Genomic DNA, 16,696 nt, shown 5'->3' with positions numbered 1-16,696 from the left:
CGTGCGGTCAGGCAGCAGCTTCCTCGTACTGACCAGAAGCGCAGACAGAGAAACCGGGTGCACTCAGGTGAAAAACGACTGAAACAGAAATGGTTTGTGACACCAGACGCTGTTTCTCTTTTAGTCCAAGTCCTGTGAACACCCACGGCGGTGCAGGCCTGTCACTGCCACAGGCCCACGCGTGTGAGTGCAGCTCCACGGGCGCAGTGTCTGCGCCATCCACAGCCCCGTTCCCTTCCGCGTCGTTCCATAGTCCCTGGATCCTGGCACCAGCTCACGCTGCTTCGTTTCAGAGACCTCACATCCATCCTTTTGAAGTGAATATGTTCCAAAACACAACAAAAAAGTATCCCTCCTTAGGATAAAGACCTATACCTGTTTTCAGTTTCCATCCTGTTGTAAATTAAGCGCTTAGTTAGTTGTTGCTGCTTCTATATTCTTTAAAACTTTAGCTGATGAAGAACGTGCAAGTGATGCCTGAGCTGCAAATATCATGCACCAGCTTTTGATGCATTTATTTAGATGGAAACCTTACTGGGATGAGCACTCAAGGCATATCAGGAGGACTCCACAAATCTGTGACACCAGATCTGTAAAACATATCTAAATATTCCATGCTGGTGGTGGGTTTCTTGGTCCTTTAGGTTTTGAAAATCGATGTGCGAAGCCTAGGAAGAAATTATTTTTTTTTAAAACGCAACAAATTCTGTATGTTCTGGATAGATGATGATTGTGTAATTCTCTAAGATAACGTGATATTTGAAAATACTTGTTATTTCAGTCATTTCCCAAACTTTAAGATACAGTAGACTTTAAGCAACACCCTGTAATTGTAAGTCAGCTAGTGCAAAAACAGTCCAGCAATGTGTCTGTCAACAAATAACTGTCGTAGCATCAAGATAACTAGATTTTATGCCTAATCTAATAAGTGACTAGTTTCTAGTAGAAGAATTTAAAACGGAAAACGTGGTATTTGTCCTCTGCCACTTTACGCAGCGTAAGGCAGCAGCCGAGTGGCAGTGCCCCAGCTCTGTCTGGCTTCCGCTGGCTCTGTTGCCACATAAAGGCTTTCAGATACAGGAAAGCCAAATACACGCTTCAGGCTCTTCACACACCAAGAAACATTTGTCAGAGTAGTTTTCAGGGTTTGTGCTTTCCATCCTTACCTGTTCTTTAAACAGTTCTTGAATAAAGTTCTAAATGTGTAAAAAATAATAAGCATTATTTGTAGTGTTTGTAATTTGTTAGCATTCAGCTTGGTACCTGCGTTCAGACTTTCAAAAAACAGGTATTTCCTGTGCCAAAACACAAAGAGAAGAACATACCGAAGTTAAGGAAAGACCTGGAATGGTTTGACGGGGCAGGGTCTGGCGGTTTTGTCAGTGAAGATGGACGACAGATGCCTAGGAAGGAAAAATTAGACAGCAGCAGTTAGTCACTGTGGTAATTCCCTGAAGAGCTGGACTCAGACACACCTACAGAAAACACCTCCTGCCACACACATAACACTGCACAGATGCATTTCGGCACAAGTCCAAGCGCAGGACTTTCCACACCAGCAGAGCTTGAATGCCACACAGTTTTAACGATGTTATTTGCTCATGAGAAGGAGCGAGTGGACTACTGCAGCGCAGTCCACTGGGAAAATGTTTGCTCAGAAGTGCTTCAAACAGGTTTTAGCAGTCCTGTTTTCAAGAGAAGCATTTGAATTTTAAACCAAAGGGAACTTGATGAGAAACTCCTTCTTTCTACTCCAGATAGTCTGGGCAGATGCAGGATGGGGCTCACATTCCCCGCAGCACCCCCATCTCCATCGTTAGAGCATTTGTCCCATTGTCCCACTGCACTGGTTTGAACAACCTGAAGAATTTGGTAATTCAGGTAAATGGGAACTGCCCACAAGGTACCCAAAGGGCATTACAAGGGCACCACAGTATCTTTATGCTACTCCTAAACCAACTGTTGCTCCCCAGATGCGATGGTACTGAGCTAGCCAGCGCAGCTCTGTGTGTCCTCTCCAAAGCAGGCAGACATGCAGGGCGTTGCACATTTGACAAGCTCAGGTTCTTGAAAATTCAGTCTCACATATTTCTTTATATACTTGCTTAAAGCCATCGGGAAGATGTGCATTAGCCTGAAAGACTTACTCTTTCTCACATTTTTCAATATTTTCAAGCTCTGTAGAAAAAAAAAAAAAGAAAAGAAAAAGAAAAAGAAAAAGAAAAAGAAGGCTTGTTGGAAAATAGCAAGTGGTAGATCAGGTACTGTGATAAAGGGAATTCACTGGTAAATACAGATGGATCCCATCTCATAAGAAGTATCATGCCAAGCAGCTGGGACTGAAATGCAGACTTCTGCCATTCATTTTGTCTCTGGGTTTTTTCTAGCCAACCCAAATACCCCCAGTTCACATTATCCTTGCTGTTTTCCTCAAATGCTTTTCTGCTCAACCATGAGCACAATTGCTTATGAGGAGACTTAACTAGGGAGTTAACACAAGGAGACTGGTGACGAGCAGAGTCTGTCCTACGCAGGAATTCAGACTCCACTCAAGCAACTTGGCAGTTCAGGTGGACGGAGTGCCGAGGCACAGCCCTTCGCACAGGTATGGCTGTGTCACTCTGTCCCAGTGCAGGCACTGGGCCAGTTTGCCGTTCCACAACAAAGTATTTTTATTGGTCTCATTTCCTTGCCCTAAATACGAGTGGTCTCAAAGCAGGCAATTTCACAAGGTTAGCAGTGAGAAAGCAGCAACAGCTGTAGCTAGAACCTTCTCTTCTTCTCACCCTCTCCCTTTTCAGTAGCTTTTGTCTTGTCTGGTTTCTTTTACCTTGCTTCTCCTGAAGCATTTTGTAGACTCTTGTGATGATGTTTCGGAAGCATTGCTCTCCAAGCCCGGAGGACCCATAGAATTTCTTGCAGCAGGCTGCAGACCTGGGAACATACATCAGAACATTTTCAGTGATCATTCAAGAATCCTCTTACTTTTTTCTAAGTGCTTTGATGTTGCTTTTCATTTTCTCTAATGCAGCAGTTCTAGAAATTGCACGTCCCCTAGTTGCATTTCCTTTCTTTATTTTGGCTGAACTCTCCTGCAGGTAAGTCCTGAAGCAGTACTGTTGGTAATGCTTTGAACAAGTGGGCCACAATCTCCTCAGCTGTGTACAGGTTCACGTGTAAGTATAAAGTCTCAGTTAGATGCTAAGAAAATAACTCATTACTTACTTGCTGCATCAGCAAGAACAAATGACTCCGGGGTTCGTTCAGGAAGCGGGGGAGGAGAGTTAGAGCGATCCCGGGTTGTCTCTAAGAAGGCAAAGATAAAAGAGTTAGTTACCTAGCTTTATATATATATATATATCAGTTCACTGCACTTTAACCAGCATATGTCAATCGTCTCAAAGGAAACACACAACACGCAGCAAAAGATGCAACAACCCTTGGCCTGAGGAGGCTGCAAGGACCATCATCATGTACAGGGTGAGGCAGGAGCTGATTAAGAAATATAAAACTACCAGTTCCTTTGGTTGCACAACTGTCTAGTTCTGTTTAGAACTATTTAGCTGCAGAACTATTTAGCAACACAAAATTTCTGTTGGACTGAGCACTAAATATGGTAAAGCAGCTTCAGTAAAAAGCAGACCTTATTTCCAAAGATAGTTTATCCCAGCATTAAACTTATACCTGTTGGTGGGCTCTGAAGCTTCACACTCTGGAAATAAAAAACAGGGAAGTTATTTGAAATTCCCACAACTAAATGTTTTATTGTGCATAAGCAAGGCAGAGAAGAGGAAATGATGTTAGGTACAAACACCCTCCCCCCCACACCTCCACGCTCATGTAATGGAAGAAAGACTTACGCCTTATGATTTCACTTTACAAAGCTATAATTCAACTATTCAAAATAAAGTTTGGAGTGAAGTAGATGTTGATAAGGAGGAGTCTGACTGAGACCACATCTTCCTCCCAGTCCTGAAATAATTTATGGAAAGGATACAGTGCCAAACCTGGGTTCTTTCTCACAGAAGGAAACATAAGGAAATTGGCGCAGTGATAGTGCTGGAGAAGAGATAAAAAGACACTTACTTACCTTACATGGTCTCAGTCTCACGGAGTCATTAAACACCTCTGAGCCAGACTCGCCACTCCACTCCAAAGACTTTCTGATATTTGTATTTCTGGCTGGAAGCTGAAAATCAGAAGTGGACAAAGGAAATTGTCCTAGAAAGAGTTGAACACAACAGAGGTCATTTCTCATGCCAGACAGCCGGAGCGAAGGCACTGCCCGATGCTACGATACCGCAGAAACACGGGAAGAGCCCTCAGAGCTCTTCGCAGCCCCTGCTTCGTTAAATGCACTTACCTGATTCACTGGCCACAATAAAGGACTCGGGGGTTCGCTCGGGCAGGGGCGGAGGATCATCGTCATCTGGCTGAGGCAGGGTGGCTGATTGGGGAGACAGACACAGGTTACCTGCACGGCACAACACCACGGGAGAGCTACAGACCTCTGTAGAGGCTCTGTGAGGTGACTGCTCCTGACCAACTGCGCACCTCTGAACTGTAGTTAAAAGCCCAAATAGTCCCAGCACCGACTCAGCTGCCGCTGGCTGGGACAGACTTCCAGCAGTTGGCAGCAGAATTGTCCTTGTACAGGGGTGAATGAGGAGTGTACCCCCCAGCACACAGCCAGGCTCACAGCTGGTGGTACCATCACTGCTTGGCTTGTGCTGCAACTCCCAGAGCTTCTCCAGAGCCTCTAGCATCTCGATAAGGAGCACGTTTGTGAGGCTGAATGCTGAAGGGCCTGAGCAGGACAAAGCTGAGCAAATGCCAGAGCTGCAGACAAGGAGAAATGTCTGACTGGGCCAGGACTGACCAGACCAAGGAATAATTCTACCTTCTTCATATGGAAGGTGGTGGTTTTAAGGCTGCAGATCTGGGCAAAACACTAATGAGAAGTCCTGGTTCTCAATCTCAGTGGGGTGTCAGCATCTCCCTGCACAACACTCTGCAGAAAAGAGTGGGTTTTGTTCTGGAAACTAGATCCTCAGAGAAATTCACTTCTGGGAGCTTTTCTGAACACTTCTAGGAGCACCCTGCTTTAAGAACTGGTCAGCACCAACCCCTGCCTTCTTGTGAGAGCCGTATCGAGGTGGCATAGTGGTCCAGAGCAGCTGTGTCATGTGAAAACCAAAATCATGCTGTTGTAAAAAATACTGTTTATTTTTATGGGAAAAATTTAAGGCAGGATGAAACGAGTGCAAGGATGAAACCAGCTTCTACCTCAGCTCTCGTGGGAATACAGTCCCAAGGAGCACTACAGCCCTGCCTGGACACGAAAGGACAACCCTCGCTGCTCTCTCCAGCACGCCACAATCCAGAGTGACCAAGCCCAGCTCGTCGCAGTGCTGCACCGCTTCCTCAGGGAGTTGATCCTCTTGTCATTCAGCAGCAGAGCGTGGTGGGACAGTGGCCCAGGCGCTGGGGAGCTGGCCACGGCGAGCTGCAGTGGGGCACTCACAGCGCAAGAAGGGAGAGACGTGTCCTGCCCCTCCACAGAGCACTCGGCAAACACCTGGGACACGGGCTCACCTGGAGAGAGTGATGAGAAGTAGGGGTCTTCTGCTGAGCAGAAGTCAGGGTAAGGACACTGGCCATGGTTCCTGCAGCTTGGGGGGCTGTCCACGTCTTGGCTCAAGTGGTTCCGCTCGACAGGGAAGAATCTGTCCTGCTTCTTCGCCTCAAAGCTCGAGCAGCAGGCGTTTGGCAACGGTGAACTCGAAACAGGCTTTGCCTCCCGTCCGTCCCATTCCCAGCCTTCTCCCCGCAGTGCCAGCACAAAAGGGGTCGATGCAGTCCGTGTCAGGGGGGCTCTGCGGCAAGGCCCTCTCCTGCCTGCTCCCGTGGGTTCCAGGTTCAGAGGCAGCTGCTCAGGAGAGCTGCTGTTGAACTCCAAACTGCGGTGTTTCTGAAGAGCATCCCCAGCGCCCCGCTTCTCAGCGGCAGCTGCCTTCCTGCCAGGGATGAAGTTCAAAGTGCCAAAGGAGATGGCCTGTCTGATGGGAGGGACTCCACCTCCAGAGCTGTTGTCTCCTCCCGTGGCAGACAACGATGTCGGGGATGCTTTGCTTTGTACCACCGGAGGAAGATGTTGATGCACATCCTGTTCCTCTTGCTCCGAGCTGCAATAAAGAACCATGACGTGAAGTCAAAGCCATCTAGGACTCTGAAATCGCTGTTAGCCTACTAACAATGCCCTGCAACATTGCTCCAAAGATCAGATCCAGAATGTTCAGCCCGGTTCAGCCTCAAGCAAGGAGCACAGGAAGGACCGAGCACCCCACTGCCCCATTTGAACACCATAAAATGCTGACCAGCAGAGGCCCCTTTATCCCGGTAAATGACAACCTCAGTGCAGACTGTACCAGAAAGCAAAATTATTTACAGAAGGCAGATGCTGCAAACCAAAACATGCCCACAGGGAGATCCCACCACGCTCTGAAGCTGCCCACATTGGGAAGGTCGGCTCTGCAGGCTCCACCTGCACAAGCCTTGTTTTGTGCTGCTCTGTGACGTGTTTTTAGTTCGTATGTGAAACGCTGTGTAAGCACAACATGAAACAAACCCCAGGGCAGGAGAAGGGACAGATAATGGCAAGTAGGGAAGAGGCTGAGGCTCAGACTTGGAGACACATCAGTGAGAAGAGAAGGAATTATGTTAGGAACACATGTGAGAGTCAAAGTGGGACTCAAGGGAGGCTGCAGATCCTGCTGACAAATGAAATGCAGCATTCAGACAGAACTGTGGCACAAACACACATTAAAAAATGCATCTTCCTGAAATCATATGGGTGACTGAAAATACTGATCCAGGGGATACTTGTGCTATGGCCTTACCAAGTCAGTAATCTCAGAGAATAAATGTCTCCCACTGGAGTCAGAAGTGGCTTGGCTACAGGATGCCTTGTTTGTACCTGGTGAAAGAAAAGGTAGAAAACAAAGAGTGAGGAGGGAGAATGCAGAGGACACAAACCTGCTATTTCAGGAGCTGAAATTTCTATCAACTACTTATAACTATTAATGGAGTTTGGAAATGACAAACACCAACTTGAAAACACCAAGTTGGAGCTGAAAACTGAGGACAGAACCTTCTGGACAGCAATTCCTGCCAGCACCTTTTTGAACGGGAGTGCAGCGAGCTGCACAACCAGCCAGCTGTTCCAGACACCCGCAGGACACCTCTGCCTTCAGCCTGGCACATCGGGCGCTGGCTTTATTTGTGTCACTTCAGCACAGGACCATCCCCCTGCGCTGCAGAGGGCTTTCAGAGGGCAGTGAGGTTTAGGCGGACGAGAGGTTTGGCCAGGAGCTACAAAACCACATCCGGACTTGAACCGTTCTCTGCATTTTGTCTCAGCCCAGTCTTGCCTCGCCTTTGCTTACAGCCTGTCCACAGCACGGAGAAAGAGGCTCTTTCCAGCTTTTTTCTCACTCAGCTCTGGCTTGGAACATCCTGAAAATCCTGTGGCAGAACTGAGGCACAAGTCCCATCACAGGATCCCGTTCCTAATCCTTTAGACTAAATTTTCTTGCAAAATAAGCTGACTGTAACCTTTCAGCCCATGTCTAAGAATGGCAATGTGTTTACTTCAGCCAGATTGCAAACAGCTACACAGGGAAGGTGAGGTGTCATGCCAGCAGTCACAGAAGGACAGCAAGAAAAAAGAAAAGCTTCACCATGGATGTTTTGGATGTTCCTGTTTATATGCAATTTTTTACCAAGACCACATTGTTTTTCCTCTGAGGTATACCAGATTTGAAAGACTTTGACATGTTTTTTCACAAGATATTTTAGCCTCCTGTCTCCCACAGCCAGGCTGTAATGGTAATTACCTCACCAGGTTGCAGACTAACACTTTGAGCCATACCACCTTGCGCACTCCAGCTTCCCAGCCCAGACTGAAAGTCACTCTGTTGCTTGCAATCATTCCATGAAGACACATTTCACTGGCACGTCCACATGGAAACCAGCTGATACTGTAGAAAAAATGGTGCTTCTCTATTCACTCGTTACATTAAACAGTTATAAGAGTATATAGAAAATGGCTTTGAGAGTGAAGAAAAATTGGCTCTCGCTTGGGGCCAAATCCTGTGATAAACATTGCACATTCAGGGAAACAGCTGGATTCTCATGGGTTAACTTGAAAACAGGCTCAGCTTGAGCATCAAGGGTAGCAGAAAACTCGGGGATTCATTCCAGGTCTGCAGAGAGGACCTCTGCAGTAGGAATCTAGGTTAGAGCTGGCATGCCCAAGGCTGCCAGAGGCAGTGTGTTTATTGGGAGTACTTTTACCTGTGAAGCAGCAGAATCTTCCTGGGCATCAAGTGCTTTAATCTGCCTTTTGAAGAGCTCAATCACCGCATCATAAACCAGCTCATACTGCTCCTGTGTTCCAGACAAATAAAACAGACCTGAGCACCAGCTCCTGCAGCACTTGTAAATGGTCAGCTGAGACCCAAATCAAGCATCAGCCCCTGAGAGAAGCTGCCACTTTCTGGTCCATGGGCAGGGTAAATTCCCAGAAGAGGCAGAAGCTGCAACTTTCACAGAGTTCAGACTGAAGCATTTGGGTTTTTTTGGGGTGCACAAACACACTGTTCTGCATTGAGCTTCCTCTTTGGTCTATCTGGGCTGAGAAGAGTTCCCACTTTATTTCCTGGACGATCCCTTGTTTCACAGCATGTGTGTTTGATAAATCAGACTGCAAAGCACTAAGCTATCCCAGCTGTCTACAGGGAAATGGTCAGCTACCAAATTCATTTCTGCAAAATCATTCTTCTGTTCAGAAAAGGGACCTTACAGAACATCCACACAGCCCAGTTCCTAGCAGCACAACCGCTCTGTGTTTCCTTACTATGAACCCTCCCAGGGAAAAGCCGAGGTCCCAGTATGGAGAGCATGTCAGCTGGTGCAATTTCCAGAAGGTACCTTGGTCTGCACTATGGAAGGCCTTTGGGTGCGCATTTCCTGAATCAGATTGAAAATACTGAAGTTCACTGGAACAATCTTGCAAGAAAGAGGAAAGACAAAAAGTTACAGAGAGGTCTAATTCCAAGCAGCTTCTAAGTTGTGATGCAGTTTAGAGCAGTGTCCAAAATTCAGGCCTGCTATGGCAAGAATTTCTAACAAACAACCTGTTTAAAGTGCTGGTTTTTATTATGAACCAGCTTGCCTCCTCCCTCCTGCCTTGCACTCCACAGAAAATACCCTTTTTATAGCAGCGGTGGTAACAGCTGTGAACAGCACAAAGGACAAGACGCTGATTTCACAGATCCATGGGTCCAGGGTCGCTGCAGTACAGAAAGCAGCCGCCCCTCTGAGTCCCAGCAGCCTGCCGCGAGGCCAGGGAGTACTTCACATACATTTTATTGAAGTCAGAGTAAAGCAAGATGTTAGTTTGGAAATGAGGGATTTCTGGTGCTTAAGTGAGTGCAGAGAGACAGATATAGACAATAAAGTCCTATCGAAGACTGAAGGCAGCACAGAGCTCTGTCATCTGAAGGTCCTGCCAGAGGGAGCAGTGGGAGGGAGGATTCTGCCCATCGGGGGCTGTTTGCATCGGGACGGGGATGGGAGCAGCGGCAGCGGACAGTGCGTGGGTGATGCAGAGCCTCAAGAGAGAAGCAGCACGAGCTGGGAATGGGGTCTCAGCAGTTTGGCCACCACCGTTCTCCATTCAGGGCTGTCATCTGCAATGTGTCTGCATGCAGTCAGAGGGGTGAGTAAGGGGAGAGAGAAGGCGAGGGAGAGGCAGAGAGATGCAGCGCTGCTGCACGCAGGCGCCGTCCGAACATGCAGACGGGGCTGACACTCACTCCGTCCTTCAGCAGCTTCTGGGTGTAGTCGATGGCACAGATGACTCCTGTTCTCCCGCAGCCAGCACTGCAATGACAGTCACAGCAGGGTGGCTAGCAGAGGTCAGAGGGTGGCCACGCTGGATTTTCTGACATGGATATTTGAAAAAGATGCACAGTGTCCTGCAACCCTCATGTCCCACACTGTGGAGGGTGCAGACCCGCGCGACGGCCCCACTGCAGCTTCACCCGCCCCACGAAAGGCTTCAGCTGCCCAGAGCTCTGCTGCAGCCGGAGAGACATCCCGTGCTCCTGCCAACTGTGCTCAGCGGATGGACCAGTGTTGGTGGTCTCTTAACTACAGGTGCTGCTACCTGCCGCCTTCCTGCACCCCGCGTGCTGGTGTCCTCAGAGGACACCTTTGCCTCAGGACTTCCTCGGAGAGGAGCTCAGCTGTGGGCTTGTGCCAGCTGCCACCGCTTGTGACCGGCTCACCCACCTGCAGTGGATGCAGACAGGGACTCTGTCGTCTGGCTGGTAGCAGCGAATCTCACTGATGAGCTCCAGGATGGGGTCAATGGACGAGGGGATGTCGTGGTCCGGCCAGTTTTTATAGTGGAACTGGTGGACGGTGCGGATTTCCTGCAAGAGGAGAAGAGCACTGGCAGGGTCAGGGTCTGGCCAGCACAGCCAGAGGACACCGGTGTGCTGCAGCCATCTCCCCATCCCATCTGCATCGGGAGGCTCAGGTTGGGGTGCAGTTTGCAGCTGTTCTTCCTACTGGTGAAGTGCTGCCATTTTATGACATTCCCAGTGTTACCTGTTGGCCTCACCTACCCAGGGTCTGATTTGCCATGACTAACAAATAGCTTCAGAAACTGAGGTTTGAGTTAATGTTTCAGTTTCTTTGTTCCTTCAGCTACTACTGTCAAATCTAAAATAGCAGTGTAAAATTTTCTGCACAAAGTGGGACAAATTTTAATATATTATTTGTAAAATAAAAGTAGCCAAAATGCATTTCCTGCCTTGACCTTTCCTACTTACCTCATTCAGGGTCACCTTTAAAGTCCTAATCACATACTCATTTTTCTTCTCTTCAGCTTCCTGCAGAACAAGAAGTTAGAGTCACATTTTCTGCAGATGACACGAGTTTCCAGCACACGTGATGTGACATGGTGCTCACAGCTGCTGTACTCACGCAGGCGACGGAGAAAGGACCACACTGCAGGGGAGAGCCGCCCACCTCTGCCCAGTACCGCTCACATTTCTTCTGTTGCGAGAAGCAGGACATGTTTGGTTATTCCCCTGTCCCTCCTTGCAGGACAAAACTCATGCTGGGAGGAGGCTCAGCTCTCACTGCTGGCCAGCTCCAGCTTCCCTTCCCTGGAACCATCATTACTGGTTTTTCCCTTCCAAGGAGGCAAGCTGCACTCCTGGAAACAGTTTAGGAATCTGCAGCTGGAGACTCAGGAAACAGCTTGTATCAAACAGAAACTCGCTGTTGCTAATGAGATTTAATAAATTCTGCACCTCTCCACCCTGCCCTGGCACTGTCGTGGCAGAGGCCACCTCTGACACGTTACTCACCTTTCCCATTTCAAACTCCATACAAGCCATGACCACAATCTGCAGAAAGAAGGTTCATTAGAAAAGTCTGAACACAAGTTTCTTATCCAGGCAACAAAATCAAACTATTTGCTTGCAGCTGCTTATGAGCTGTGAGGAAGTTCTGTGGCTGCCTTCCCCAGAGCCCTGGATTGCCAGGACATCAAACTCGGGACATTGTCCACAGCCCGGGCACGAGGACTTTTCCCACTCGAAGCCCAAATGCAGAGACAGCCATGAGCAGATTCCTGTCCCAGCATGGGAGCGGAGGAGGCTCACGGGAAGGATTGGGGCACACACAGCATCTGGAGTAAAACCCTTATGTCAACTGCTGAGTTCAACTGCTTAGTCAAAAAGTGCTTCTGCCTGGTTGTACAGCCAACTTTTGCTTTTTTTAAATAAAAAGAAAGGCATATAAATCTGCACCTTACCAGGACTTCATACTCCCAAATCATCCTCCAAAAGTCAATGACAGTAGTGGGGAGAGGACCCTGGGTTGCAATGTAAGCTCTTGGCCCATAGACACCCTAAAACAGCATTCAAATCAGACACAGAGACATCTTTGCATAGCTCACAAACAGAAATAAAGTCATTCCTCTTTCTGACTATTCAATGAGCCCGTTAAGGCTTTAGAAAGGCTTTTGCGTCATTACATTTTAGGCACCTACATTGAATTAAGCAACCAGAAACCAGTGGTGTGCAAACCTCCCAAAGGCAGACCCAAGCCAGAGAGCTGGGCTTGAGGTGAGATCTGCTCCCAGAGACCACCAGCTCTTGCAGTGCCTGTGGGAGCCTGGAGGTGATGTTGCAACAGCTGATCCAGCTCTGCAGTGTGCAGCTTGGCTTAGCTGTGGCTGTTGGCCAGAGAATGAACCATGATGCCTTTGTGAAGGTCTGTTCTTCTGCAGACAGGTTACACAGAACCCTCGCTCACTGTAGTGGAGCATGAAGGAAACCTTCTATCTATCTATCTATCTAGTTAGCTGGCTATCAGAGAAGGGTTGTGAGCACAGGAGCACCCCAAAACACACGGAGCTCCTGGTGGAGAACCAGCCTGCATTGACCTGCCCTGTTGCTCAGTTGGTCAGTGGGTCTCAGCTGTGCTGCTGTGCTGCTGTGCAGGGCTTCCTGCCCGTGCGCTGGTTTCAGACAAGGCGATTCTGGCCACAGGCGAATTTGTACCACTGACACCCACCAAAGGCAGAAACACCAACAAGGAAGTCGGGGCTATGAGCCACAAACTGTTCCACCACCCACCCCAACGTGAGCCCATGTCCCTTGCCCTGTGGCCTGGTGCCTCTGTGCTGCATGGGGTGTTTTTGACGGGGTCTGTACATGTCTTCTTTACATCAGTTATCCATCAGCACAGCCCAGAAACTACTGTATAGTCCTTTCAGGCCAGGTTGGATGAGGCTTTGAACAACCTGGTCTAGTGGAAGGTGTCCCTGCTGATGGCAGGGGGGTTGGAACTCGGTGATCTTTAAGGTCCCTTCCAACCCAAACCAGTTTGGGATTCTACGAACTCAACAAGGCAGCACTAACAGCTGCTACAAACACCTTTGCACAGCTAAACACGGTGAAAGAAGAAATACCTTGATGAAGTTGGCATTGATGTAATGAGAATCTGTATCTGATGTAATCAGGGACAGCTCCACTCTGCTGTGGTCAACTGCAGGCACAAAAGCAGAAGCAGCAGCAGTTACTGTTTGTCTTTCATGGCAGCTGAGCTCCTCAGACTGCAGCACAAAGTGTTTTGGAGGAGCACATACATCAGAGAGCTCATCCCAGAGCAGGTGAGTGGCTGTGCAAGCAGCTAATGCCTCCTCCTGCATGGAACTGCTGTTGCCTACACGTGAGCAGCAGATGGGTGAGATCTCCTTCAGAGAGGTGGTGAGGGCTCAAGCAAGAGCTGCAGATGCTGCCACTACCCCAATGCAACACCAGTCTCCTCTGACCATGGAGCAAGCCAAGCCTAAAATCACCCTGCACTCCATCTTACAGGCTGAAATGAGGTCTGTGGGTTTAGATTATTTTTTTTTCCAAGCTACAATGGATGAAAGGGACAGCCTGCTCTCATCATGGGACAGACTTTTCTTTGGAGCCTACTGCATCCAGCCAGGACAAGCTACAATAGCTTTTGTCTGTAGTCTGGCTTTGTACATACGAAGACATCTTTGTCCAAAGTCATTCCCTACAAGGCTTTGGAAAACAAGTGGTTGCAATGCTACCCAGAGAGCTTGCAAGGATAATCATTAGAGGATGTTTTTCCTATGGAATAGAAGTTCTTCTACCTGTAGAAAATACATGCCAAAGTCTTCCAGAGCACACACTGCAACAGTCAAAGATAAAGCCTTAAATCTGAACAGCAGAATTCAAGGCTAACTCCCATGCAGCAACTGTGCAGGCAGATACTGCAGGATGGGAACAGACCCAAGCTAGGAAAGAAAAAAAAGGTTGAATAAGAACATTTGCCATTTCCAACCTACAGGGTAAGATGTCCTTGTATCTGTTCTTCTTGATGTTCTCTGGTTGCTCAGATGCTGCTGTAGGGTAGATTTTATCCAATCTGTACTTTGTTGACTGCCTTTTCAGCTTCTGCAATAAAAAATGGAACAAATTACAGCAGAAGTGCTACATCCAACACACTACTAGAGAATATGTGTGAAGGTCTCTAGGGGTCAGGTTCACCACCACAAAGCAAGGTCTGCACCATTAATTCTTTCCTGAGTAGCTTTTCTCGAGGTACTTAGAGCAAGAATAGAGAGAGAAGCCACTGAGAGCCCCAGCACAGGCTTCTGAAGAATGGAAACTGTGTGCTGAGGCAGTGCCCACACGAGGCTCGGGCACAGAGGCTTCTGAAGTCAAATGATGCATTGGTACAGCACAGAAAGCATTGCCCTCACACATGAGTGAGGCACAGGGGAACCATTCTCAGTACCAATGGCACCCAGATAAGAGCAGCATGTTAAACCACCTTTAACAATGAAAGCAGAAAAGGCAGATATCAATTGATGTTCCTCACTTTGGGGAAGGTGCTCCCATCTGTGGCTGCACACAGCAATGCTTGAGCCGCTGAAGGAGCACGAGCAATTGGAGCAAAGTAGCTACAAGCAGTGATGAAAGAGAGAGGAGAAGGAGTCCTAGGACAGGCCACAGGGGTATGAATCTCTCGTCTCTTTCATTTCCAGTATAAAGCTGCAGCACCCTCAGAGAATTCAAGCATCTTTTTTCTGCCAAAGCATAGAAGTTCATTTCACTGACATCAGCTTCCGAATCACACACACTGTTCGTTACCGTCAGTTTCAAAAGCACCATTCTTGCTCTATTTTTTCTTTCATAATTTTTTGTCTACTCTCCAGGGTAAGCTTTCATGGAAGGGGTGTCACTTCGTACTGAAGCCAGACTGCTCATGGCTGAGGCTCTGAATCACCTTCCTTTTCTGTCCCTGCATAAACTGCCATAAAACTGCTTGGGAAATGCCTACACATGAGACAGCAAGCGAGAGCAGTAAGGATCAAACTCTGGCTGTGAGACTGCACACAAACAGAAAAAGAGGACTTAAACAAAACCCCTTGTCATTTACAGCAACAACACCGCGATCAGCAGGTACAAATGCTTGTTCACACAAAGAGAGGGGAGGCATTAGGATGGAGAGACAGCATCAAACATTTATACTGAATTTGGAAATGCAAAAGTGACCGGCATGTCAGGCCATCCTGGGAAGATCTCTTCCCAGTACGAGAGGAAACGCAGCCTTGACCACTTCTACCTGCCATTATGGTCAGAAAATTAACGGCTGCTAGAAGTAGCCCATGCAGCAGAGCCTGGCACCCTAATGCCTGACACAACACAGCACAACCCCGGCCCCGCAGCGAGAGGGGGAAATTCAGCAGCGTGTCACAGCACTTTGTTCCATGGAACAACAGACTGTCACTGCAGACCCAGATTAATCACTTCCCTCCTACCCAGACACCTCGAAACCAAGCACTAAGCTTTTCCCAAGTGTTTGAAGTGCCAGTCTTCACTGGGATGACAAAGCAGGGCTGGATCTTGTGGGGACTCCGAAGTGACCCCTGCACCTTCCTCAGAGAACATTGCCTGATGCAACCCTTGGCCAGGCAGGTAGCTCAGGGCCAGTGGTTATTCTGGTGTCTGAGACCTCTGAGATCTCACAGATGTACCACTTCTACCCTTCCCCATGTCTGCTAAAGCTGGGCAGTGCCTTTGCTTCTGAGGGCAGCCCAGGCAGCCTGCCAGAGCAACCTTCCTGCAGCTGACAGATCAGCAGCTGTCGCCAGCCATCAGCTTTAACTGTGAGACCGTGGATTGCCATCTAGGACTCACCCCTGCCACCCAAACAAATAAAAATATGTCAGAGAGCTCACAGATCAGGGCACTGCACAGATCTCAACCAGCTGGACACTGCAGGATGCCGGGGAAGGCAAGAACCATCAGCATTTTTTGCTAGCTTTGCCTTTATGGAACAAGAAATTAGTTTCCAGGAGGGGCCAGAGGCACTGCTGGATGCAGAGCACGTACATTCATCATGAATGGATCCTCCCAGCACGGCGCTGGCAGCTGGAGAAAAAGCCCACCCAGCTGCTCAGGTCACCATCTCCTCGTGCCTTGGCCAAGGTGCCCATGTCGATGAGAGGTGGAGCAGCCTGGGCTCCACAGGGCATCTCCCCGCTCTGCAGGTGGCACAGGGGCAGGGTGGGGGGCTTCTTATTGAAATGAAAAAAGGAAAAGCTATCTCAGGTAGCAACTGGAGATCCCTGACAGAACACGTGTGTCACGGATAGAACAGACTGCAGCGGGGAGAAGGAGCAGGGGCTCCACATTCCTCACTGTACCCCCAGTTGTGTTACCAGGCGAAGTGAAACTGCGTCTTGACAAGCGCATTCGCGAAGCAGAAAACAGGAAGCACTCGGGTAATTATTTAAGAAGCAAACAAACAGTTTTGCTTTGAATGCAAACTATTAAATTACTCCTGTGTCTTTGAATTCCTTTTACCCCAGTTAACTCAGGTGTCTCTTTCTGCTGTAAAACTCATAGAAAATCTTTTTGCCACATGCCAACCATGTCCCCGTTTGAGGAGAAGCGACCGAGCGGTTCCTTTAAAATCAACTGAAACACAGAGCTGTGCCTTAAGCAAACTCACCAAGAACTCATCCACAAACTCTTCTCGGTTGAGCTTCTTGTCTTGGGCCCTTTCCAGGTTTTGCAGCAGAATG

The 16,696-nt window shown here is 48.4% G+C and overlaps 1 protein-coding gene across 1 annotated transcript; it reads right to left on the bottom strand.

Annotated features, from left to right (window-relative positions):
- Positions 1 to 603: 603 nt before the first annotated feature.
- Positions 604 to 16,692, bottom strand: PTPN22 (protein tyrosine phosphatase non-receptor type 22; the record flags this gene model as incomplete). Its single annotated transcript, XM_029084714.1, has 21 exons — positions 604 to 668; positions 1,326 to 1,403; positions 2,148 to 2,178; positions 2,831 to 2,934; positions 3,226 to 3,306; positions 3,685 to 3,712; positions 4,091 to 4,221; positions 4,364 to 4,447; positions 5,416 to 6,185; positions 6,900 to 6,976; positions 8,356 to 8,448; positions 8,992 to 9,069; positions 9,879 to 9,945; positions 10,357 to 10,499; positions 10,902 to 10,961; positions 11,056 to 11,127; positions 11,445 to 11,483; positions 11,894 to 11,989; positions 13,055 to 13,131; positions 13,949 to 14,057; positions 16,624 to 16,692. Coding segments are annotated over 21 exons (2,352 nt in total), but the record flags the coding sequence as incomplete, so codon positions are not given.
- Positions 16,693 to 16,696: the final 4 nt, after the last annotated feature.

Source organism: Antrostomus carolinensis, unplaced genomic scaffold (genome assembly GCF_000700745.2).
Source record: "Antrostomus carolinensis isolate BGI_N321 unplaced genomic scaffold, ASM70074v2 scaffold29124, whole genome shotgun sequence".
Lineage (NCBI taxonomy): Eukaryota > Metazoa > Chordata > Aves > Caprimulgiformes > Caprimulgidae > Antrostomus > Antrostomus carolinensis.
The sequence above is the reverse complement of the archived record's forward strand: the minus strand, read 5'-3'. Positions and strand labels throughout refer to the sequence as shown.